At 50.9% G+C, this 26,163-nt stretch overlaps 2 protein-coding genes across 4 annotated transcripts in view; one reads left to right on the top strand and one right to left on the bottom strand.

The window, feature by feature from the left end:
- The window catches only part of fem1b (fem-1 homolog b), a 30,938-nt gene extending 19,817 nt beyond the window's left edge, over window positions 1–11,121 (bottom strand). Inside the window, exons 1-2 of one of the 2 annotated variants that reach the window (XM_069910505.1) lie at window positions 11,077–11,121; window positions 10,858–10,993 (exon numbers count right to left, since the gene is read on the bottom strand). The gene's annotated coding sequence lies outside the window, so the exon portion shown is untranslated. Of the gene's footprint in view, window positions 1–10,857; window positions 11,047–11,076 lie in introns of those variants that run through there. The other variant, XM_069910506.1, reaches the window with a different exon arrangement.
- LOC138749298 (ceroid-lipofuscinosis neuronal protein 6 homolog) lies at window positions 36–25,395 on the top strand. 2 transcript variants are annotated; one of them, XM_069910507.1, is made up of 8 exons: window positions 36–295; window positions 7,576–7,649; window positions 13,349–13,463; window positions 14,533–14,631; window positions 17,525–17,713; window positions 21,069–21,124; window positions 22,052–22,174; window positions 23,582–25,395. In XM_069910507.1, the coding sequence occupies exons 1-8, from the start codon at window positions 68–70 to the stop codon at window positions 23,856–23,858; spliced, it is 1,161 nt and encodes a 386-aa protein (XP_069766608.1). In that variant the 5' UTR covers window positions 36–67; the 3' UTR covers window positions 23,859–25,395. The 2 variants fall into 2 exon arrangements, with proteins under 2 accessions (XP_069766608.1, XP_069766609.1); XM_069910508.1 differs by lacking the exon at window positions 7,576–7,649 and having other exon boundaries at window positions 162–295.
- The last annotated feature ends 768 nt before the right edge of the window (window positions 25,396–26,163 follow it).

Genomic DNA, 26,163 nt, shown 5'->3' with positions numbered 1-26,163 from the left:
TCAGATTGGAGTTGGGCTGGGGACCGGCTGAACTCCGTGCATTCAAAAGTACGAGGGAAGCGACCACATGCAGCGCTGCAGAGAGGGTTGTCCCTCCGGTCCGGGAGTGGGCGAGCCGCAGGTCCAGACCAGGCGCCGCCGAGACCCAGCGGAGCTGCGGGCATCGCGGCTCTGGCTCTGGCTCGGGGTTTCGGGCTTCATCGTGGTCCGTGGGGCAAGGCATCCAGCGCCCGGGGCACTTCGGCATGCGGAAACGGCAGCCGCCACCCCCCCACGCTCCCTTCTCCCTGCCCAGGTTTGCCAACCACTTGGTTCTTGCTCGTGTGAACTGTATCCCGGCGAGGGGAGGGGGGATGGGGATGGGGGGGGGATGGGAGACAGAAAACCATGGTCCCCCTTCCACACTCGGGGGTGGGAGGAGGGGAGGGAGGGAGGAGGGGTGGGGGGATGAGAGACAGAAAAGCATGGTCCCCCTTCCACACTCGGGGGGTGGGAGGAGGGGAGGGAGGGAGGAGGGGTGGGGGGATGAGAGACAGAAAACCATGGTCCCCCTTCCACACTTGGTGGGTGGGAGGAGGGGAGGAGGGAGGGAGGGAGGAGGGGTGGGGGGATGAGAGACAGAAAAGCATGGTCCCCCTTCCACACTCGGGGGGTGGGAGGAGGGGAGGGAGGGAGGAGGGGTGGGGGGATGAGAGACAGAAAAGCATGGTCCCCCTTCCACACTTGGTGGGTGGGAGGAGGGGAGGGAGGGAGGAGGGGTGGGGGGATGAGAGACAGAAAAGCATGGTCCCACTTCCACACTCGGGGGGTGGGAGGAGGGGAGGGAGGGAGGAGGGGTGGGGGGATGGGAGACAGAAAACCATGGTCCCCCTTCCACACTCGGGGGTGGGAGGAGGGGAGGGAGGGAGGAGGGGTGGGGGGATGAGAGACAGAAAAGCATGGTCCCCCTTCCACACTTGGGGGGAGGGAGGGAGGGAGGAGGGGTGGGGGGATGAGAGACAGAAAACCATGGTCCCCCTTCCACACTCGGGAGGTGGGAGGGAGGGAGGAGGGGTGGGGGGATGAGAGACAGAAAAGCATGGTCCCCCTTCCACACTCGGGGGGTGGGAGGAGGGGAGGGAGGGAGGAGGGGTGGGGGGATGAGAGACAGAAAACCATGGTCCCCCTTCCACACTTGGTGGGTGGGAGGAGGGGAGGGAGGGAGGAGGGGTGGGGGGATGAGAGACAGAAAAGCATGGTCCCCCTTCCACACTCGGGGGGTGGGAGGAGGGGAGGGAGGGAGGAGGGGTGGGGGGATGAGAGACAGAAAAGCATGGTCCCCCTTCCACACTTGGTGGGTGGGAGGAGGGGAGGGAGGGAGGAGGGGTGGGGGGATGAGAGACAGAAAAGCATGGTCCCCCTTCCACACTCGGGGGGTGGGAGGAGGGGAGGGAGGGAGGAGGGGTGGGGGGATGGGAGACAGAAAACCATGGTCCCCCTTCCACACTCGGGGGTGGGAGGAGGGGAGGGAGGGAGGAGGGGTGGGGGGATGAGAGACAGAAAAGCATGGTCCCCCTTCCACACTTGGGGGGAGGGAGGGAGGGAGGAGGGGTGGGGGGATGAGAGACAGAAAACCATGGTCCCCCTTCCACACTCGGGAGGTGGGAGGGAGGGAGGAGGGGTGGGGGGATGAGAGACAGAAAAGCATGGTCCCCCTTCCACACTCGGGGGGTGGGAGGAGGGGAGGGAGGGAGGAGGGGTGGGGGGATGAGAGACAGAAAACCATGGTCCCCCTTCCACACTTGGTGGGTGGGAGGAGGGGAGGGAGGGAGGAGGGGTGGGGGGATGAGAGACAGAAAAGCATGGTCCCCCTTCCACACTCGGGGGGTGGGAGGAGGGGAGGGAGGGAGGAGGGGTGGGGGGATGAGAGACAGAAAACCATGGTCCCCCTTCCACACTTGGTGGGTGGGAGGAGGGGAGGGAGGGAGGAGGGGAGGGAGGGAGGAGGGGAGGGAGGGAGGAGGGGAGGGAGGGAGGAGGGGTGGGGGGATGAGAGACAGAAAAGCATGGTCCCCCTTCCACACTCGGGGGGTGGGAGGAGGGGAGGGAGGGAGGAGGGGTGGGGGGATGAGAGACAGAAAACCATGGTCCCCCTTCCACACTTGGGGGGAGGGAGGAGGGGAGGGAGGGAGGAGGGGTGGGGGGGGTGAGAGACAGGAAACCCTGGTCCCCCTTCCACACTCGGTTGGGAGGAGAGGGATGGGGGTGGGAGGAGGGATGGAGGTTGGAGGGGGGAGGTGAGAGACAGAAAACCATGGTCCCCCTTCCACACTCGGGGGTGGGAGGAGGGGAGGGAGGGAGGAGGGGTGGGGGGATGAGAGACAGAAAACCATGGTCCCCCTTCCACACTCGGGAGGTGGGAGGGGAGGAAGGGAGGGAGGAGGGTGGGGGGGATGAGAGACAGAAAACCATGGTCCCCCTTCCACACTCGGGAGGTGGGAGGAGGGGAGGGAGGGAGGAGGGGTGGGGGGATGAGAGACAGAAAAGCATGGTCCCCCTTCCACACTCGGGGGGTGGGAGGAGGGGAGGGAGGGAGGAGGGGTGGGGGGATGAGAGACAGAAAACCATGGTCCCCCTTCCACACTCGGGGGTGGGAGGGGAGGAAGGGAGGGAGGAGGGTGGGCGGGATGAGAGACAGAAAACCATGGTCCCCCTTCCACACTCGGGAGGTGGGAGGGAGGGAGGAGGGGTGGGGGGATGAGAGACAGAAAAGCATGGTCCCCCTTCCACACTCGGGGGGTGAGAGGAGGGGAGGGAGGGAGGAGGGGTGGGGGGATGAGAGACAGAAAAGCATGGTCCCCCTTCCACACTTGGTGGGTGGGAGGAGGGGAGGGAGGGAGGAGGGGTGGGGGGATGGGAGACAGAAAACCATGGTCCCCCTTCCACACTCGGGGGTGGGAGGAGGGGAGGGAGGGAGGAGGGGTGGGGGGATGAGAGACAGAAAAGCATGGTCCCCCTTCCACACTCGGGGGGTGGGAGGAGGGGAGGGAGGGAGGAGGGGTGGGGGGATGAGAGACAGAAAACCATGGTCCCCCTTCCACACTTGGTGGGTGGGAGGAGGGGAGGGAGGGAGGAGGGGTGGGGGGATGAGAGACAGAAAAGCATGGTCCCCCTTCCACACTCGGGGGGTGGGAGGAGGGGAGGGAGGGAGGAGGGGTGGGGGGATGAGAGACAGAAAAGCATGGTCCCCCTTCCACACTTGGTGGGTGGGAGGAGGGGAGGGAGGGAGGAGGGGTGGGGGGATGAGAGACAGAAAAGCATGGTCCCACTTCCACACTCGGGGGGTGGGAGGAGGGGAGGGAGGGAGGAGGGGTGGGGGGATGGGAGACAGAAAACCATGGTCCCCCTTCCACACTCGGGGGTGGGAGGAGGGGAGGGAGGGAGGAGGGGTGGGGGGATGAGAGACAGAAAAGCATGGTCCCCCTTCCACACTTGGGGGGAGGGAGGGAGGGAGGAGGGGTGGGGGGATGAGAGACAGAAAACCATGGTCCCCCTTCCACACTCGGGAGGTGGGAGGGAGGGAGGAGGGGTGGGGGGATGAGAGACAGAAAAGCATGGTCCCCCTTCCACACTCGGGGGGTGGGAGGAGGGGAGGGAGGGAGGAGGGTGGGGGGATGAGAGACAGAAAACCATGGTCCCCCTTCCACACTTGGTGGGTGGGAGGAGGGGAGGGAGGGAGGAGGGGTGGGGGGATGAGAGACAGAAAAGCATGGTCCCCCTTCCACACTCGGGGGGTGGGAGGAGGGGAGGGAGGGAGGAGGGGTGGGGGATGAGAGACAGAAAAGCATGGTCCCCCTTCCACACTTGGTGGGTGGGAGGAGGGGAGGGAGGGAGGAGGGGTGGGGGGATGAGAGACAGAAAAGCATGGTCCCCCTTCCACACTCGGGGGGTGGGAGGAGGGGAGGGAGGGAGGAGGGGTGGGGGGATGGGAGACAGAAAACCATGGTCCCCCTTCCACACTCGGGGGTGGGAGGAGGGGAGGGAGGGAGGAGGGGTGGGGGGATGAGAGACAGAAAAGCATGGTCCCCTTCCACACTTGGGGGGAGGGAGGGAGGGAGGAGGGGTGGGGGGATGAGAGACAGAAAACCATGGTCCCCCTTCCACACTCGGGAGGTGGGAGGGAGGGAGGAGGGGTGGGGGGATGAGAGACAGAAAAGCATGGTCCCCCTTCCACACTCGGGGGGTGGGAGGAGGGGAGGGAGGGAGGAGGGGTGGGGGGATGAGAGACAGAAAACCATGGTCCCCCTTCCACACTTGGTGGGTGGGAGGAGGGGAGGGAGGGAGGAGGGGTGGGGGGATGAGAGACAGAAAAGCATGGTCCCCCTTCCACACTCGGGGGGTGGGAGGAGGGGAGGGAGGGAGGAGGGGTGGGGGGATGAGAGACAGAAAACCATGGTCCCCCTTCCACACTTGGTGGGTGGGAGGAGGGGAGGGAGGGAGGAGGGGAGGGAGGGAGGAGGGGAGGGAGGGAGGAGGGGAGGGAGGGAGGAGGGGTGGGGGGATGAGAGACAGAAAAGCATGGTCCCCCTTCCACACTCGGGGGGTGGGAGGAGGGGAGGGAGGGAGGAGGGGTGGGGGGATGAGAGACAGAAAACCATGGTCCCCCTTCCACACTTGGGGGGAGGGAGGAGGGGAGGGAGGGAGGAGGGGTGGGGGGGGTGAGAGACAGGAAACCCTGGTCCCCCTTCCACACTCGGTTGGGAGGAGAGGGATGGGGGTGGGAGGAGGGATGGAGGTTGGAGGGGGGAGGTGAGAGACAGAAAACCATGGTCCCCCTTCCACACTCGGGGGTGGGAGGAGGGGAGGAGGGAGGAGGGGTGGGGGGATGAGAGACAGAAAACCATGGTCCCCCTTCCACACTCGGGAGGTGGGAGGGGAGGAAGGGAGGGAGGAGGGTGGGGGGGATGAGAGACAGAAAACCATGGTCCCCCTTCCACACTCGGGAGGTGGGAGGAGGGGAGGGAGGGAGGAGGGGTGGGGGGATGAGAGACAGAAAAGCATGGTCCCCCTTCCACACTCGGGGGGTGGGAGGAGGGGAGGGAGGGAGGAGGGGTGGGGGGATGAGAGACAGAAAACCATGGTCCCCCTTCCACACTCGGGGGTGGGAGGGGAGGAAGGGAGGGAGGAGGGTGGGCGGGATGAGAGACAGAAAACCATGGTCCCCCTTCCACACTCGGGAGGTGGGAGGGAGGGAGGAGGGGTGGGGGGATGAGAGACAGAAAAGCATGGTCCCCCTTCCACACTCGGGGGGTGAGAGGAGGGGAGGGAGGGAGGAGGGGTGGGGGGATGAGAGACAGAAAAGCATGGTCCCCCTTCCACACTTGGTGGGTGGGAGGAGGGGAGGGAGGGAGGAGGGGTGGGGGGATGAGAGACAGAAAAGCATGGTCCCCCTTCCACACTCGGGGGGTGGGAGGAGGGGAGGGAGGGATGAGGGGTGTGGGGATGAGAGACAGAAAACCATGGTCCCCCTTCCACACTTGGTGGGTGGGAGGAGGGGAGGGAGGGAGGAGGGGAGGGAGGGAGGAGGGGTGGGGGGATGAGAGACAGAAAAGCATGGTCCCCCTTCCACACTCGGGAGGTGGGAGGAGGGGAGGGAGGGAGGAGGGGTGGGGGGATGAGAGACAGAAAACCATGGTCCCCCTTCCACACTTGGTGGGTGGGAGGAGGGGAGGGTGGGAGGAGGGGAGGGAGGGAGGAGGGGAGGGAGGGAGGAGGGGTGGCGGGATGAGAGACAGAAAAGCATGGTCCCCCTTCCACACTCGGGGGGTGGGAGGAGGGGAGGGAGGGAGGAGGGGTGGGGGGATGAGAGACAGAAAAGCATGGTCCCCCTTCCACACTCGGGGGGTGGGAGGAGGGGAGGGAGGGAGGAGGGGTGGGGGGGATGAGAGACAGAAAACCATGGTCCCCCTTCCACACTTGGGGGGAGGGAGGAGGGGAGGGAGGGAGGAGGGGTGGGGGGGGTGAGAGACAGGAAACCCTGGTCCCCCTTCCACACTCGGTTGGGAGGAGAGGGAAGGGGGTGGGAGGAGGGATGGAGGTTGGAGGGGGGAGGTGAGAGACAGAAAACCATGGTCCCCCTTCCACACTCGGGGGTGGGAGGAGGGGAGGGAGGGAGGAGGGGTGGGGGGATGAGAGACAGAAAACCATGGTCCCCCTTCCACACTCGGGAGGTGGGAGGAGGGGAGGGAGGGAGGAGGGGTGGGGGGATGAGAGACAGAAAAGCATGGTCCCCCTTCCACACTCGGGGGGTGGGAGGAGGGGAGGGAGGGAGGAGGGGTGGGGGGATGAGAGACAGAAAACCATGGTCCCCCTTCCACACTCGGGGGTGGGAGGGGAGGAAGGGAGGGAGGAGGGTGGGGGGGATGAGAGACAGAAAACCATGGTCCCCCTTCCACACTCGGGAGGTGGGAGGGAGGGAGGAGGGGTGGGGGGATGAGAGACAGAAAAGCATGGTCCCCCTTCCACACTCGGGGGGTGGGAGGAGGGGAGGGAGGGAGGAGGGGTGGGGGGATGAGAGACAGAAAAGCATGGTCCCCCTTCCACACTTGGTGGGTGGGAGGAGGGGAGGGAGGGAGGAGGGGTGGGGGGATGAGAGACAGAAAAGCATGGTCCCCCTTCCACACTCGGGGGGTGGGAGGAGGGGAGGGAGGGAGGAGGGGTGGGGGGATGAGAGACAGAAAACCATGGTCCCCCTTCCACACTTGGTGGGTGGGAGGAGGGGAGGGAGGGAGGAGGGGTGGGGGGATGAGAGACAGAAAAGCATGGTCCCCCTTCCACACTCGGGGGGTGGGAGGAGGGGAGGGAGGGAGGAGGGGTGGGGGGATGAGAGACAGAAAAGCATGGTCCCCCTTCCACACTCGGGGGGTGGGAGGAGGGGAGGGAGGGAAGAGGGGTGGGGGGATGAGAGACAGAAAACCATGGTCCCCCTTCCACACTTGGGGGGAGGGAGGAGGGGAGGGAGGGAGGAGGGGTGGGGGGGGTGAGAGACAGGAAACCCTGGTCCCCCTTCCACACTCGGTTGGGAGGAGAGGGATGGGGGTGGGAGGAGGGATGGAGGTTGGAGGGGGGAGGTGAGAGACAGAAAACCATGGTCCCCCTTCCACACTCGGCAAGTTGTGGATCTCTGGCTGCCCTTTTTTTTAAGGAGACAGCCCCAAGTGAGGCAGCTGGTCCCTCGCCATCTCCACCTCTTCCCAACCAGCTGCAGGGAGTTCGGTCCCCGGCTCGGGAGGCAATTCCATTATTGTCAGTAGCACCTTGATATTAGGGGATCTTTCTGTGTGGTCAGCATATGCGTTCACCCGCAACTTATCCTGAAATACACACACACACACACACATAGACAGGCACACACACCACAGTTAGGCTCATTGACAGATGATCAGAAACCTCGACTGCTTTTCTTTCAAACATAAAGACAGCAGACGATGAGATTGTAGTAAACACACAGAAATGCTGGAGGAGCTTAGCAGGTCAAGCATCCTCTACAGGGGGCAAAGATATAAAATGTTGCTTGTACATCTTTACCTTCTACAGATCCTGCATGACCTGCTGAGTTCCTCCAGCATTTCTGGGTATCGACAGGTGGAAATGCTGCTCCCCAACTTGTGGTCAGTTCTGTTAGAATTGTCATGAACATTTCACAAAATTCATTGTTCTGCACCAGAACCATAGTGCAAACATTGCTACAAATTACATTTAAAATACATAAATTAGTACAAAATAAGAGAAAGTCAGGTCATGCCTGCGGTTCATTGAGAAATCTGATGACGGAGGGGAAGAACCTTCAGGCTCCTGTACCTTTTTACCGACGGTAGCAGAGTGAAGAGGGCATGGCTGGGTTGTGAGGGTCCATGAGGATAGAGGCTGCTTTCTTAAGACACTGCCCTCTGTCGATCTCCTCGAAGGAATGAAGACTGGTGTCTGTGATGTTGCTGGCTGAGTTAACCACCCTTTAGTTTTTCCCTGTCCTGTGAATTGTCACCTCCGTACCAAACAGTGATGCAACTGGTCAGAATGGTACAACTTGTAGAAATTTGCAAGAGGCTTTGGGGACAGACCAAATCACCTCAAACTCTTCATGAAGAATAGCTGCTGGCAAGCCTTCTTCGTGATTGCATCAACATGGAGGCCCCAGGACAGAACTTCAGGGATGTTAACACCAGGAATTCAAAGATCTAAACTCTTTCCGCTGCGGACCTCTCGATGAGGACTTATTTGTGTTCTCCTGATTTCCCCCTCCTGAAGTCCACAATCGTTTCCTTGGTTTTGCTAACTTTGTATGCAAGTTTGTTGCTGTGACACTACCAAACTAGCTGATCTATCTCCCTCCTGTATGGTTCCTCTTTGCCATCTATGATTCTGCCAAAGACCGTGGTGTCATGGGCAAATTTGTAGATTGAATCGTACCTAGCCACGCAGTCCGGTGCACCTGTTCTGATCCGCAGTGAGGAGGAGATGTTGTTTCAGATTCATATTGACTGTGGTCTTCCAATGAGGAAGTCAAGGATCCAGTTGCAGAGGCCTAGGGTTTGGAGATTATTGACAAGCACTGGAGGTATGAAGGTGTTGAAGGCTGAGATGAAGAGTAGCTTGATGTATGTGTTGTTGTTGTCTCGGTGATCCAGAACTGGAGATATTGCATCTGTTCTAGAGCAACTGTGATGGTGTGAACATATCTCATATGAGACACTAGTACTCTCAACGCTGTTCCAGATGTCAGAGAGACAGAGAGAGCGAGAAGAAAGAAAGGAAGTTGATCTGTAAAGAATAAAGTTTACACCAGTTGCAATCCTTATCTTCATACCCTCTCCACAGCACCTTATAATTGGCATCATTATATTTTGGTCAACACTCTATATCACTGTGGGATAGATACTCTTAACGCAACACATTACCTTTGGCCCAGTAACTAACTGATGACAAAATTTCCTTCCATCATGATGTAATTTCAAAGTATTCACTCTTGATGAATCAGATTTAAACTTTATAATGTTCCTATTGAGATCTTTGAAGAATTCAATGAGAACCAGTGCTTTATTCAAAATATTCCGAGGATTTCGACATTACAAACAAAGAGCACAGTGTAATATTACATTATAAACTGCTCCTTACAAATACCATCTAGGGCAGTGGTTCTCAACCTTTTTCTTTCCACTCACATGCCACTTATAAGTAATCCCTGTGCCATCAATGCTCTGTAATTAGTAAGGGATTGCTTAAGGTGGTCAGTGAGTGGGAAGGGAAGGTTGAGACCCGATTGTTACTGAAATATTTTGCTTGAGAAAAATTGTCATTGGCCCATTTCCTTTGGAGTAATGAAACCGTGCACATAACGAGTCAATTGGGTACAATTAAAGCAGTGGTTTTTAAACCTTTTTCTTTCCACCCACATACCACCTTAAGCAATCCCTTACTAATCACAGAGCACCGATGGCATAAGGATTACTTAAAGTGGTATGTGAGTGGAAAGAAAAAGGTTGAGAACCACTGAATTAGGGCAAAGTAGCCCACCTGATTAGTAATTAACTATTTGCTCCATCTGGCAGATGGATCCAATATCCTATCCATGGAATACACTTTAGCAACTTTCTAAAACATCTTCAGCAGCTTCTCCTCAAACCACAAGGGGGAAATCAAGGGTCACAGCTACAGGCGAACAGCATTCCTCCGAGCTCTGCACCATTCCTAAGATACATGGCCTTTGCTTTGTCTTCCTGGAACTCTACTTAAAAAATGATGGCTGCACCAGTAACAACTGGGCTACAGGAGTTGAGGAAGCCCAGCTCACCATTACATGGCAAGTGCAGTTCAGGATGGGAAGTCATTGCTAGCAATACCCAGATCCTGAAACAAATAGAAAACTTTAAATCACTGGTTGTCTATGATCCTCGTGAAGGTCAGTAAGTGCTGTGGTTCCAAACTTCTCTCTGTAGCAGCCATTCTCAACCTTATTTTTTGGCTATGGCCACATTAGGATTCTGCTCAATGTTTATGGCCTCCATTCCCTGTGAAGCAGTCACGTTTTGGCTTCTTCCACACTTCTCTCCTATGGACTACATAAAAATTGTTCATGTTACATGAGGCGAAAACTTTTACTTCTGTGGGCTGTGTCTCACCCCAGTGGGGTCGTAGGGCCCCCGTTGAGAATGGGTGCTCTCGAGTGATAACATCAAAACACTAACAATGTGCATTCAGGAAGGGGCGGGAAAGAGGAGAATCACAGAAAGCAAGGACTGACCTTCTCACAAGCTCAGGAATGAACGCTCTGCCTCATTTTATCCACCACACTGGTCGAGTCCAATGAACTCTGGACTGCCGAAGCAGCCTCCGTCAATGAAGTCACTAGGGTTGGTGTCACCGCTCCCACCCCCCCCACCCCGCCATGGACCTCCTTCCGTACCAGACTATACAAAATCCTTAATGTTTTTTGTACTAATGTTACACGTAAATCGTAATTACACTAAATGTAACAGCAATAGTAGTGAGCAAAATTAAAATTATTCCTTTAAATTACAATTTCATACATACAGTAGCAACAAAAACAACAGCGCTTGCTTGTGGCGCCTGCAGATGAAACCATGTGATTCGAAGTGCCATTGTCATTGGGCAATAACGACAGCTCTGACTGGGGCTACCTAATCCACACTCGGGGGGTGTAAATTAGCATCGAGTTTTAGCCTCGTAGGTATATTGATAAATGTAAACCGGGCTTACAAAGATATGTTTTTGTTGTTGTATCTAACTACAGGGATATTTTTATAAAAAATAATAAATTTCTGCTAAAATACTGCACAAAAATTTTATAGACAATCCCACCTCTGATGGTGTCACCCGATGTGGTCCGCACCCGTCTAGTGACATCAGTGGACACTCTCAGCGCCGTAACTCACCAGGTCCCAAGTGAAATGGGTGATTTGGGTAACCCATGATAGAGTAGCGCCAAGGTATGATTCTGCCAGAGGATAAAATTCACTGTTATTAGATAAAAATCCATGTCGAGATTAAAGGTAAGATCATAACTCAAATAATACTTGCATGCAGCGAATTCCCAGGATGAGTGAACATGAGAGATTGATTACAATGTAACCTTTGTGATGTAAGCAGAAATAATTTGATTTTGTCATGTGACTACAAAAATGACAGAGACAAGTTCTTACCCAGCAACTGGACAGCCGGTCACAATTATATGCTGCAAATTTACTTGCCTCCTTGGCCTAATACTGAAGTTCTCAACTTTTGCAGAATTCCCTCTATGCCTATGGTTTCTCCATTAGAATTCTGCTGCATAGAAGTAGGCCTTCACCCCAACTTGTCTCTGCAGACCAACTAGTCCCATTTGCCCCCAAATCGTTGCATATCCCTCTAAACCTTTCTTATCCATGAGCCTGTCTAAATGGCTTTTAAAAGTTACGTCTGTCCCTGCTTTTATCATTTCCTCTGACTGCTTGCTCCATTTACCCACCACCCTCAGGGCCTCACAGACCTCTTTTATATATGTCCCCTCTCTCAGAGGAATGCCCTCTAACTTGGAATTTTCTAATCCTAGGAAAAAGATGGTGACAATTTACTTTATCTCTGCCCCTCATCGTCACCTGTAAACATCTGCAGCCGATTGCGAGGACAGGAATAGGTGGGTTGAACTTAAGTCAGAAAGAGAGCTGAGGTTAGGGCAAGGCAGTATAGTCTGATCCTAGAATCGTAATGACTTCACTCTCCAGAGGAGAGGTCTTGAACAAGCGGGTGATGAATCTCCAAACTGGCCGATCTTTGGCTGCTGTCTGCGTAGGAATGGCTCATTCTCCCTGTGACCACGTGGGCTTTCTCCCAAAAAATTGCAGGTTGACAGGTTAATTGACCACTGGAATTGGCTCCCTGTGTGAGGGTTGCAATAGAATCTAGGGAACAATGAGGATGTGAGGAGGATAAAGCAATGGGATTCATGTAGAATACACATATCCTCACTTGTCAATAACTGCACTCTTGAGAAGACTGAAGCAGAAAAGGCTACCAGGAGCTCTGTCGAGAGTGTCTTGGCCAGCTGCGTCACAGTATGGTATTGCTGCAGTGAAATGGATCGGAGGTCAATCCACACCCACAATTGAATCGACATGATCTACTGGGATCGTTGTCTGAAGAGGGTGTGCAAAATAATTGAGGACCCCTTCCACCCCGCACACAGCATCTTTCAGCTGTTCCCGTCGGGGAAGAGATACAGGAGGATCAGAGCCAGCCCCACCAGGCTGAGGAACAGCTTCTTCCCACGGGCAGTGGGAATGCTGAACGACCAAAGGAACTGCTCACACTGACCATCCGAGACTCTCATATTCGTGAAACAATATTTATTTCTTTATTTGTATGTATGAATATTTGTCCTGCTTGTTTGTCTGTAAGTGTGTTACATCTGGTTGTATGTCTGTGTGATTGGCACCGAGGACCGGAGAGCACTGTTTGGGTGGGTTGTACTTGTACAATCAGATGATAATAAACTTGATTAGGATTCAGATGAAGGATGGTTGATGGCTACCACAGACTTGATGGGCTGCTTTTATGCCTGCGTGATTCCATGAATCTAATTACCTGCTGAAAAGTGTGTAGGTGAATAGTAGAATCTTGGGGTAGTTGATGGGAATGTGAGGAGTACAGAGAAGGAATTTAAAAAAATAAGAATCTTCTGATCTGTGTAGACCCGTAGCGGCTGCAGGAATCAGTACCTACAGCGATTCGTAGTTCTGTAACCAACAATTCTATGTGTGCAAAGAGCACCAAACTGTTGTGGTGTCGGAGGGACAGGTTGGCAGCTAAGGACAAATGATTCATGTATATTATTCATGCTGTGAGAAGGCACTGAAATCTAATGCTGATATGCCCTGTCTTCTGACAATTGTAACATCCGCAAACTGGCTTCAATATGATCCTGGCTGATCTGCTCTAGACCTGGTCTCCTCTTTCTGTGCAGGTTCCTTAGAGCCCTGAATTTCCTGATTCTTTAAAAATATATCTGCCTACTTTCGACACACCCTTAATGATTTAGCATTTGTAACCCTCCAGAGTAGGAAATTCCAAGGGTTCATCACCCTCTCTGAAAATGACCTTCTATGGACCTCAGAGTTAAATGATGCTTCCCAAACCTTGTAGCAACTTCCCATTATTCTACAAGTGACATGGTACCAGAGTTGGAGTTGAGTGATGCACTCTCAATTGGCCTAACCCTAATCCTAACCCATAGATTTGCGCGGCACAAGTGGGTAACTGTTTTCAAAGGGGTGTGTTTAGTTCACTGTCAGCACCGTTTCTTTGTATTTTAAAGGAATATGGGAGATGACCCGGAGAACCTGGATAAAAAGCCTCAGTTTCACTTGGATCTTTGGTTCTACTTCACGTTGCAAAACTGGATCCTGGATTTTGGCCGCCCCATTGCAATGGTATGTCATGGTTCTGTGAACAGAGGAAGAGAGCCAGTGTTCTCAGGCTTTTTAAAATTTTAGACATACAGCACGGGTAACAGGCCCTTTTGGCTCATGAACCTGTGCCACCCAATTTATACCCAATTAACCTACACCTCCAGTATGTTTTGAATGGTAGGAGAAAATCGGACCCCTCGGGGAAAATCCACACAGACACGGAGAGAGCATACAAACTCCTTACAGACAGTGTGGGATTCGAACCCTGGACACTGGTGCTGTAAAGGCATTGCACTAACCCCTACACTAGCCATGCTGCTTCCTTTACCAAGTTCAAGTTTATTATCATTTAACCGTACATATGCCACTAGACGAATCACCAAACATAGGTCATGCAATCATGCCCCAAACACTCATGCACCAAGCACGGGGTCACGCAACCATGAACCAAACATGGGGTTGTGCAACATGCACCAAACATGGGGTCACGAAACCATGCACCAAACGCGTCACACAACCATGCACCAAACACGCATCATGTAACCATACACCAAACACGCGTCACACAACCAGACACCAAACACTCATCACACAACCAGACACTAAACACAGGGTCACTCAACCATGCATCAAACATGCATCATGTAACCATACACCAAACACGCGTCACACAACCAGACACCAAACATGCGTCATACAACTAGACACCAAACACAGGGTCACACAACCATGCACCAAACACGCATCATGTAACCATACACCAAACACGCGTCACACAACCAGACACCAAACACCTGTCACACAACCAGACAACAAACACAGGGTCACGCAACCACGCACCAAACACGCGTCACGCAGTGCCACGGAATAAATCAATGACATCTCACTGAATAGTGTTGGTGTGTGGGCATTGATGAGAAGAGAATTTTGTGTGCCTGTGACACCTTCTCCACGTTCTCCGTGTGAGTTTACTCATTAAGGCCAGTTATTTTGATGTTATTGAAGAGAAAGGGAGAACCTGACATGTGGGTTATAAACCAGATATTCCCCAATAATACCTTGACCAAGACTGTTCTGTGCTTTTTCCTAGCTTATTCTTCCACTGGAGTGGTTTCCACTAAATAAGCCGAGTGCTGGCGATTATTTCCACATGGCCTATAACATCATCACGCCATTCCTGCTTCTGAAGGTGCGCCCTTTGTTATTGATTGTGTTGTAAGTCATGGTTAAAAAGAATGAGAGAATCCATGCAGTCGGTGTCTCTCTCCAATCTGTTACCAGCATATCACGGTACCACCATTGGTGCTGTGATGCCTGCATAGATTTTGCATGATCTATCTATGTAAAAATCTATCCGACCTGGTCTTAAATGTATTTACTGAGGTCACCTCCACTGCTTCAATGGGTAGTGAATTCCACTGATTCACTGGGAAAAGCTGTCTCTGTCCTAACTACTCCCCTGGATCTTGAGGCTATGTCCCGTAATTCTAGGTTCCCCCACCAATGGAAACAATTTACCTATCCCTATCTTAGCTGTGCCTTTCCTAATTTTAAATGTTTCTATAAGATCCCCTCTTGTTCTTCTAAATTCCAGCGACTATGGTCCCAGATTCTTTGGCTTGGCTTCGCGGACGAAGATTTATGGAGGGGTAATGTCCACGTCAGCTGCAGGCTCGTTGGTGGCTGACAAGTCCAATGCTGGACAGACAGACACGGTTGCAGCGGTTGCAAGGGAAAATTGGTGGGTTGAGGTTGGGTGTTGGGTTTTTCCTCCTTTGTCTTTTGTCAGTGAGGTGGGCTCTGCGGTCTTCTTCAAAGGAGGTTGCTGCCCGTCGAACTGTGAGGCGCCAAGATGCACGGTTGGAGGTGATATGAGTCCACTGGCGGTGGTCAATGTGGCAGGCACCAAGAGCTTTCTTTAGGCAGTCCTTGTATCATAAGCTAACCCCCTCATCTCTGGAACCATCCTGGGGAACCTCTTCTACACCGCCTCCAAAGCCTTCCTCAAGGAAGGAGACCAGAATTAATGGATTGGGAGCCAACGTGGATGAATGACCTTCTTCTTTATCATTGGGATAGGACAGGAACCATTCATGGAAACATTTCCAACTCCCCATCGCCTGCACCAACCTCTGATGAACATGCCTTTGATCAACGGGAAGAGGGAAAGGAGACATCACCGTGAGACCTGCTGAGTTTCTCCAGCACTTTTGCCTATTGCAGTACAATCACAGAATCTGCAGACTTTCCTGTTTAATGTCACTCATTGACCCCCAGAATTTCCACTCCACGAGCGTCACAGTCGTTTGAGCTGAGGATCGGACTTGCTTGCATGCAATTCTTTACACAGTTGAACAACTTGCTTCTGATCAAGGGGGTAGCAATCATCCCAGGAATTCTGTTCCTTGAGGAGGGAGAAGAAGAGATATTAATGGGGGTAGAATGAAACACAAATATCCAGACACAACCTTGTAATAATTAGTCCGGTGGGTGAAGCGTCAGTGAGTTCTTGATTGCTTCAACACTGTGAGCTTTTAGTTCTAGATATTCTAGCTGGGGGAAACATCAGTTGTGCATCCACTATCTCAATTCCCTCAACATGTGAAATCCCATCCCTAAGTCAAATGTTGCTCTGATCTTTGAAATGCTCCCTAAAATCTCCCACTTTGATGAAAAGTAGAAAACTATTTCAGAATCAGAATTCATTGTCATGAACATGTCACGAAATTCATTGGTGCAAATATTTCTATCAACCACCTTACAAAATAAATACACATAGTGGAAGAAAAAGTCGAAGTGAGGGAGTGTCTGCGATTCATTGTTCATTCAAGAATCTGATGGCTTAGTTTTAAAGTGGATTTCTTTGTTAAATACATGTATTATGTTTGATTTTCTTCTTCTTCTTTGGCTTGGCTTCGCGGACGAAGGTTTATGGAGGGGGTAAATGTCCACGTCAGCTGCAGGCTCGTTTGTGGCTGACAAGTCCGATGCGGGACAGGCAGACACGGATGCAGCGGTTGCAGGGGAAAATTGGTGGGTTGGGGTTGGGTTTTTCCTCCTTTGTCTTTTGTCAGTGAGGTGGGCTCTGCGGTCTTCTTCAAAGGAGGTTGCTGCCCGCCAAACTGTGAGGCGCCAAGATGTATAGTTTGAGGCGATATCAGCCCACTGGCGGTGGTCAATGTGGCAGGCACCAAGAGATTTCTTTAGGCAGTCCTTGTACCTCTTCTTTGGTGCACCTCTGTCACGGTGGCCAGTGGAGAGCTCACCATATAACACGATCTCCATTCTGGAGACGTGACTCACCCAGCGCAGCTGGATCTTCAGCAGCGTGGACTCGATGCTGTCAGCCTCTGCCATCTCGAGTACTTCGATGTCATCCCTATGTTTGATTTAAATATATGTTTAAAGGTATTATTTTAGTATTGATATTTTTTTTTGTTGTTAGTAATTTTTTTTGTTGTTAGGTTTTATCCTTTTTTTTGTAAGTGGGCTTTTTTCTATTTTATTTACAACATTGTTAATTAATTCTTCACTCTTTATTTTGGGGGGAGGGTTGGACTAATTTTAAATTAGACGATTAATGTGTTATAATTATTGGTGGGGTTAATTTGTGTAGTTTAATGATGTAGTATTCTAATTTTTATTATCTTATTTTTTATTATTTCTTTAAATGTAATTTTTATTTTATTCATGTCATAAAATTTTAAATAAAGTTTTTAAAAAAAAAATCTGATGGCAGCGGGGATGAAACTGACCTTGGGCCGCTGAGTGCTTGTCTTCAGGCTCCTGTACCTTTTTCCCGATGGTAGCAAAGTGAAGAGGGCATGGCCTGGGTGGGGTCCTTGAGTATAGATGCTGCTTTCTTAAGACACAGTATTTTACTTATAGTCAAAGCCCCAGTATCCAGCACCTAAGAGGATTGGTAGATACGGGATAAGTGAATAAGCTGGTTGCTTGAGATTGCGCGTCATGTAACTAACTGCTAGGGGGAGCCAATTTTAAACGTTTGTATTTTTAACCTACTATGTTTCTTTTCCGCAAGTTGGAATTTTACTCTACATTCCTTAATGTCTTTGTTGCAGCTCATCGAACGTTCCCCCAAAACACTTTCCCACTCAGCGGTGTACATCTGCATAATAACATTTGTGATGGGAGCCAGCATTCATCTCGTCAGTGATTCCGTGAACCATCGGCTCATTTTAAGTGGGTATCAGCTCCACTTGTCCGTCCGAGAAAACCCGATGATGAAAGACCTGAAACCAGAAACACTGGTAGGGCATCATCTCCCCAGCTTCCCATTGAGTTAAACCTCTTCGCCTTCAGGAGACAGACAGTGAGAGTGAGACTCTTCCCCACGCCCTCCGCCCTGCCCCTCCCTCCTTCCACACCTGTATTACATTCTCAGCTCCAACTATGGTGGTCCGGACGCCAGCTGAACAACAAAGCAAGTTTAGCCCCCGTCTACTTGCCCATTCGTCGGTGTCGTAAATTTGTGCAGAAGGTGAGCTCACCACATCCATGCAAAGGGATGTCTACCCTGAAGTTCTCCTATTCTCTTCGGAGTTTCCCACCATGTCTATATCCCTATCTGCCCATCCACAATAATCCCATTTCCCTACATCAGGACCATATCATTCTATACCTTATCAATTTATAGTCACCATCCCCTCCCCCAATTGCTGATGGGCCTTCCCTCCCTTTTCCACCTACTACCTCCTCCCTTTGGGGTTGTGCTCCTCCCCCTGCCCCTCACCACATTTTTTCATACTTTGATGCAGGCTCAGTGTCATGGGGGGGGTAGTACCTGTCAGGCCATGCCCCCCCCCCAAATGAGTTATTGTGCCCCCTCACCCACCTGCAGGAGTAGTATCACTGGGGGGTTGCAGACTGCACCAGGTGACACCATCAGAGGGGGAGGGTTGGAATTGTTAGTCGGGAAGATATCACAGCTGTGCTTAGACAGGACAGCACAGAGGGCTCATCTACAGAGAGTGGAACTGAGAAACAGGAAAGGTGTGACCACACTGTTAGGGGTGTATTATAGACCACCTAAGAGCCAGAATGAATTGGAAGAGCAAACCTGTGAAGAGAGAGCAGACTGACGTAAGAAACAGAAAGTTGTGATAGTAGGAGATGGGACTCCCATACTGTAAAAGGGCTGGATGGCTTGGAGTTTGTGAAATATGTTTAGGAAAGTTTTCTAAATCAATATACAGAGGTACCAATGAGAGAGGATGCAATACGATCTCCTATTAGGAAACCAGGCAGGTCAGGTAATAGATGTGTGTGTGGGCAAACATTTTTGGATCCAGTGACCATATCTCATTAGTTTCAAGTTAATTATGGATGAGGATAAGTCTAATCCTCGAGTTGAGATTCTAAATTGGAGAAAGGCCAATTTTGTGGAAATAAGAAAGGATCAAGGAGGAATGGTTTGGGATAAGCTGTTTTCTGGCAAAGATGTGGTCATTAAGTGGAAGGTCTTCAAAGACAAAATTTTGACAGTACAGAGTTTGCATGTTCCTGTCAGGATTAGAGGCAAATTTACCAGGCACAGGGGACCCTGGTTTTCAAGAGGAGATTTGATAGAGGTTTACAAAATTATGAGGGGTATAGATAGAGTAAAAGCGAGTAGGCTCTTTCCACTTAGATTAGGAAAGAGAAATACAAGAGGAGATGCTCTTAGGGTGAAAGGGGAAAGGTTTAGGGGGAACATTTCCACGCAGAGAATGATGGGAGTGTGGAACAAGTTGCCACCTGACTTGGTAAATGCCGGCTCACTCTTAAGTTTTAAAAATAAAATGGATAGGAGAGGTCTGGAAGGTAATGGAATGGGTGCAGGCCAGTGGGACGAGCAGTGTGATGTATTCGGCACAGACTAGAAGAGCCAAATGGCCTGTTTTCCGTGCTATGGCTCCAGTCCATTTTTAGTGGACATGGGCCGAGAAATTCATCCCCAATGACGAGCCCTAATTGCATCTTCGAGCAGCAGCACATTGTCCTCGATAGAATGAAGACGATTATCAGGCACAACCTGGCCTGATGGGAATTTTCTCCAAAAAAAGATGGTTGATGCAGGTAATGAAAGCCTGGAATTGAGACAGAGCTCCATCCTGCACTCTGCATTCGTTCAGGCTGACTGATGCTGGGTGCTTGAACCAGTAAAATTCTTCATTTCCCTTTAGTTTAGTTTAAGTTTATTTGTCACAAAATGCCTAGCACAGTGGGAGGGGAAGGTTCTTCCGAGAGCAGTCTAACGGGCTATCGCTAACATTCATGCAGCTGTGTAAAAAGCATTAATTTGCTGAGTTTAGGGTTGCAATGAAAAGAAAGATTAGGTAGCACCAGTAAGGGGATCATGATGGCCCCGCTGTGGGGTTCATCCAGGAGCCTGATGGCCGCGGGGAAAGAAACCGCCTTTAAGCCTGGTGGTGTGCGGATTTACACTCTTGAACCTTTTCCCCGATGGAAGAAGGGAGAAGAGAGTGTGTCTAGGGTGTGATGGGGCCTTCAGTGCATTGGCATGGTAGAGGAAGATGTACATGGAACATTGCAGCATAGTACAGGCCATTCGGCCCTTGATGTTGTGCCAACCTATATTTTCCTACCAAAAAATACTAAACCCTTTCTACCTCGCAACCCTCTAATTTTCTTTCATCCACGTGTCTGTCTAAGAATCTCTTAAATGCCCCTAATGTTGCAGCCTCCACCACCACCCTTGGCAAGGCATTCCAAGCCCCCACAACTCTCTGTGTAAAAAACATAACCCTGATGTCTCGCAAGAACTTTCATCCCTTCACTTTGTACTGATGTCCTCCAGTGTTTGCTGTTCTTGCTCTCGAAAAATGGCACTGCTTTCCACTTTAGCTATGCCTCCCAGACTCCTCTAGACCTCTATTAAGTCTCCTCTCATCTTTCTTCGCTCCAGAGAGAAAAGTCCCAGCTCTGCTAACCTTGCCTCATAAGACTTACTTTCTAATCCAGGCAACATCCTGGTAAATCTCCTCTGCCCTCTCTCCAGGGCTTCCACATCCTTCCTGTAATGAGGTGACCTGAACTGAACACGATACTGCAAGTGTGGTCTCACCAGAGATTTGTAGAGTTGCAACCTGCCCTCTCGCCTCTTGAACTCTATCACCCTATTAATGAAGCCTAGCATCCCATAGGCTTTGTTAACTATCCTATCAACCTGCCTGGCAATCTTGAGAGATGTATGGATTTGGACCCCAGGGTCCCTCTGTTTCTCCACTCTGTTAAGTATCCGACCATTATCCCTGAACTCAGACTCTGGTTTGACCTTCCAAAATGCATCACCTCACACTTGTCTGGATTCAGCTCCATCTGCCACTTTTCTCCCCAACTCTACATCCCGTCTGCATCCTGTCCACACGTGGATGGAGTCCTTGCAGGGGTTGTAAAGTTAGCATTGCGATGAGGTGCACTCACCACCTTCTGCCGATTCTCCTGATCCTGAGCAGAGCAGCCAATGAGCTGCAGCCTGCAAGATGGCTTTCGGCTTCCCCTATCACCTGATCAAGCAAGAACAGCAGAAAACCAAAAGGTTAGCTCATTCATAGGAACAGATGGGAAGCCACAATTCCAATTTTTTTCTTGTTGAACCAACAGATTGACTCATTTGAGCTGCTTTATTATTACGATGAGTCCTTGGGTCACTTGATGTGGTAAGTCGTTTGAAAGCAATAGAATTTTTGCCATTTCCAGCTGCTATTGTTAAAAGCCAAGACAGGGGCTGGGTTGACCCCTGCAGTAAGAAAAATACCACATGTACAGCACTTTTAATGTTACAAAAATATCAATGTGCCTCACGTGGTGTTAAATAAACAAAAAATAGAACATGGAAACATATCAAAAGGCAGATCAGAAAGGAGACAAAGGATTGCCATGAGTATTACCCGCCCCCCCCCCCCCCCTTACAGTATGAGAGAAAGAGAGTCACTGAGGGTCCGTGCATTCGCCTCCAGTGGTCCGATGATTAGACCACAGAGGGTTATTGTTGTGCAGCAGGTGACCCTCCAGGAACACTCCCTAGCTCCATGTTATCTGCAAACTTACCGATCATGTCTCTTACATTTACGTCCAGACTGTTAATCCTGCCGGAAGTCAGCCCAAGAAAGAAGTAAAACACGAAGATCTGCAGGCACCGTGACTGAAGTGCAAACACAACACGCTGGAGAAAACTCGGCAGGTCAAACAATGTACTTTATGTAGCAAAGATAAAGATACAGAACCAACATTTCGGGCTTGAGCCCCTCATCATTTTATTCAAACGTTGACGAAGGACTCAGTCCCGAAATGTTGGTTCTGTATCTGTATCTTTACGATATAAAATAGGCTATTTGACCTGCTCAGTTTCTCCAGCATCATGTTTGTGTTTTACTCCTATTTACACTAATAGAGTGGTTCCGAAACCCAATGGGGAGCGAAGCAGCATTGTTTAGTCCCACAACGACCAGCTGGTTCTGCCCACAGCTGCATTCAGGGAGCAAGGTCACAGGTCAGAGGTTCACATCCTGATGATACATGAGCCATTTCTGTTTTGTCTGCCTGCCAACAGGATATTCTATTTGATGTGTTGGTTTCTGCCACAGGTATGTTCCCCTCTTCATCATTTCCTGCCTGTATTTCACTGGTTGCTTCACTCGGTGTAGCAAGGAAAGCAGAATGCCTCTGTCTGCGTGGCTGCTCCTTGGCCCCAGTAGCCTCTACTACTGGTAAGAGATATTCTCGTTATTGACATGGTCTCCAAATTATAGGAAGGATAAAGATAAGGTGGAGAGGGTGCAGAGAAGATTTACAAGATGTTGCCTAGCTTACAACATCCAAAGTACGGAGAAAGATTAAGGAGACTGGGACGTTATTCATTGGAACGTAGACGGTTGAGAAGGGATTTGATAGACGTATTTAAAAAAGGGAATAGATAGACAAGACATGAGTAGACTCTTTCCCCTGAGGGCAGGGGAGGTTGGAACAAGTTAAGGGCAAGGGGGCAAAACTTAAGGAGAAATGTTAGAGGATGCTTCTTCACTCAGAGAGTGGTGGCAGAACGGAATGATCTTCCAGAGGAGATGGTTGCAGCAGGGTCCTTTCTGTCATTTAAGAGAAGGTTGGATGTGTGCATGGATATGAGGGGATTGGAGGGTTATGGGTGGAGAGTGGGAGGGGGGAATTAGTGGAGTTGTTCAAGTGAACCGGCGCGGTCTCAAAGGGCCGACATGGCCTGTTTCTGTGCTATAAACTGCTACATGGTTATAATGGAAAACTAAATCCTTTTCCGATTCCCATTGATGTTATTTGTTCCAGTGACCTCTGATTAGTGCTGGGCCAGTAATCCAGAGGCATGGACTAGTCATTATCATAGTTAAGGGAGGCAGATGCAATAGAAACACCACCGTCTGCTGCTAAATCACATGTGGGAAATACATCGGAATATCTTGCTCCTCATCAGATCCAAAGCCTGGAACGTCCTACCTCAACCACCTTGCAGGACCATCTTCATCAGAACAACCACTGCGGTTCAACGATGTGGCTCACCCCCAACTTCTCAACGCCAATAAATACTGTCCACGTCCCCTGAAGAAATAAAAACAAAACAGGAAAAATTAAGCACAGCCTCCCTTGCTAGCTTAAACTTAGTTTAAACAAGAATAAGTGTAGATATAAGTTCGAGCTGGCATCTGATTGAATTGAGCAAGCACAAAATTGGCTCAATGCACCCAAAATCCTCTGTGCTTGCCTGGCCGGTCTACTTGCGGCTCCTGTCGCACACTTTGGACTCCTCAATGATGTAACTAGTAATCCCTCACTTGGACTGTCGCACCTCGCTTCAGAAAGATCAGTTTCCCTTGTCAACCACATCCCGGAAAGGAAGGCCGTAAGACCACGTAGTGTAGGAGCAGAATTAGGCCATTCGGCCCATCAAGCCTGCTCCACCATTTTTATGTATTTTGCCTTTCATCCACTTTCTACTGCCTTCTTCCCGCCCAGCGACTCCCTGTCATGCTGCCACAGAACAAGGAATTCCGTGCCATATCGACGATGATAAATTCTGATTCTGATTTTTGACCTATGGGTATTAGCAGAAGCTTGCTGTCTCATCTTGCCTCTTGCTGTGTTCCTAGGTACCTGGTGACAGAGGGTCAGATCTTCGTCCTCTATGTCTTCACCGCCTTTGCCATGATGGCAATAGTAATGCACAAGAAACGTAAGGGACTGGTTATGGACAGCAATGGCCTCTTCCTCTTTTACTCCTTCTGCATTGCACTGGTCCTCATCTCTGTCTGGGTAGCCTTCCTTTGGAACGACAAAATTCTCCGTAAAAGGTACCCCGGGGTTATGTACGTGCCAGAACCCTGGGCATATTACACCCTCCACATTAAGAAGTCTCCAGAGGTGTGAGCCAGGTGATGCTTCTCCGATGGGTTTAACGGCTGGAGCTCACAGTCTCCCACCTCACCGGCACACAAAGGCGTCGCCTCGACATTGACACGGACTGTGCCAAACTCCACCCTGCAATGAGCCCACCTACAGATAGCTCCCTTGCTGCTTCAAACTGGTGAGGAATCCAGTATAGCTCCGATTGGTGTGAAAATAATGATGCTATCCATCCTCTTGATTTCATTCCCCCCCCCCCCCCCCCCAACTCCTCCCAGTCCTAGGAAACTCCCTCTGTTCCTTCTGGGTACTGGACTGGATATTTGGACATGTAAGCAATCATACGGCTGGATGGCTTTGGTCATCCAATTCCAATTCCAATCCAGGTCACTCTGCTATAAGATAGAGCTGTACCAGATGTATAACACAGGACAACAAAGGGTTTGCTTCCTGAACACTTTTGGATGTATTTTTATTCATTTTGGATTGCTGTTCGTGAAAATCACCTTAAAAGTTTCCTATCAAGGACTGTTTTTTTAGATATAACCTGTTTTCGTGATTTCCCGTCATATTTTAAGTCTTCAAGCATATAAAACCATGAAATGCAAAGTCATTGAAAATTAATTTTCTGCATTCTCACGTGGACGTCTTCCCCGCTGATCTTGGTGCAGTCAGTGACAAACATGGTGAAAGGCTTCACCAGGACACTGCAAACATGGAAAAGCAGCATCAGGGCAACTAGAATCCATTTAGTTGGCCGACTATTGTTGGACACTGACATGAGAGGCATCAGATGCTGAGTACAAATGAAAATCAGCAACAAAACATTTTTAGGTCAGTTGAACTAACGCAATGTGTCAGCGTCATTATGCAATTAAACATGCTAAATTAAAAAAAAGTTAACTTAATGTTTCTCCAAATTTCTACATGATTCAGCAAATCTAAAATTATCTTTGTGTTCAGCTTGAAATTGTCGATCATAATCCCCAATTTCATTTTCAGGAGGCAAACCTTTTGAAAAAAAATTGTTTTCCAGTGTTATTGGTGGACACTGTGGTCAGTTACAGGATAACTGCAGCGTCAATGGAAAAATAACAGATGAATGTTGCAGTTAGGTGGATCCAACATTTAGATTTCCATGTTTAGTTTAGATACATTGGAATGAAATCTCTCAGAGTAGAGTCAGGGCACCTTTATATGATGCCCAGTGACCATTGATACTATATATTTGGTCCTGAATAGTTTTAAGGTACCTGCCGGGAGACTTTGACAGAGGTCACCCAAGTGTATCAGGAGGTGCTGTTCTGAGGCAGGGAGGCTCTGGATCCTGGTGGGTTAAGGCTTTTCATCCCAGACCATGATGAGGCTCAGCTGAAGGTTCTGATGTTCATCTACCGGATATTCAGTGAGGAATGCAAAAGTCTCTGTTCATTATCTAACCTTTCTTGGAGGCCCCTGCATAAAGCAATAATGGGATCTTGATGGGAAGGCTTCGTTCAGGGAGTGGGTCCAGTCATTAGGAAAGTGGGTGTGATTGGTAGAGGTAGTGGTAGGGTTGATGGTGGGGTGGAGAGAGATGGTTTGGGGGGGATGGTGGAGGGTGGGGAGCATTGGTGGGGGAAGGGAGGGTTGGTGGTGAAGTAGGCGGAATAGTTGGTGGGGTAGTTAGTACATTGGTGGTGGAGGGTTGGAGGGGTAGTGATGGGGTGATAGTGGGGTTGGGAGAGAAGGTGGGGATAGGGAGGGTTGGTGTGTGTAATAGTAGGATGGGGGTAAGAATTAGGAGTATTGGTGGGGAGGGGTTAGATGGGGTAGTGGTGGGGTCGCAGGTAGTGGGGTTGGTAGGAGGTAGGGAGGTGTAGTGGTGGGATTAGGGAGGGTTGATGGTGGGATAGAGGGGTAGTGGCTAGGGTTGGTGGGGTAGGGAGGGTTGGTGGTGAGAGTAGGGAGGATTGATGGTGGGGATATGGAGGGGTAGTGGTGGGGGTAGGGTGGGTTGATGGTGGGATAGGGAGGGGTCATGAGTGGGTTTGGTGGGGGTAGGGAGGGTTGATGGTGGGGGTAGTTGTGTGGTGGGGATGGTTGGTGGGAATAGGAAGGATACAATCAGAGTGGAATCTGCAGCTTATCTGCAGGGTGACACGGTTGGCTTAGTGGTTAGCCCGCAATGCCTTTACAGCGCCTGCATCTCTCCGTGGGCAAAGGGTGAGGGAGGGGGATGGTGGATCCCTGTGATGTTTACGTGGTTGAAGAGAGTGGTGTGGCTGCTCGTGTGGTCCCCCTCTGCTGCCGTTCACATTTGGTGTTAGCATTGCCAAGTTCCCCCCCC

This window comes from Narcine bancroftii, chromosome 14 (genome assembly GCF_036971445.1).
Source record: "Narcine bancroftii isolate sNarBan1 chromosome 14, sNarBan1.hap1, whole genome shotgun sequence".
NCBI classification, from domain to species: Eukaryota; Metazoa; Chordata; class Chondrichthyes; order Torpediniformes; family Narcinidae; genus Narcine; species Narcine bancroftii.
The sequence above is the reverse complement of the archived record's forward strand: the minus strand, read 5'-3'. Positions and strand labels throughout refer to the sequence as shown.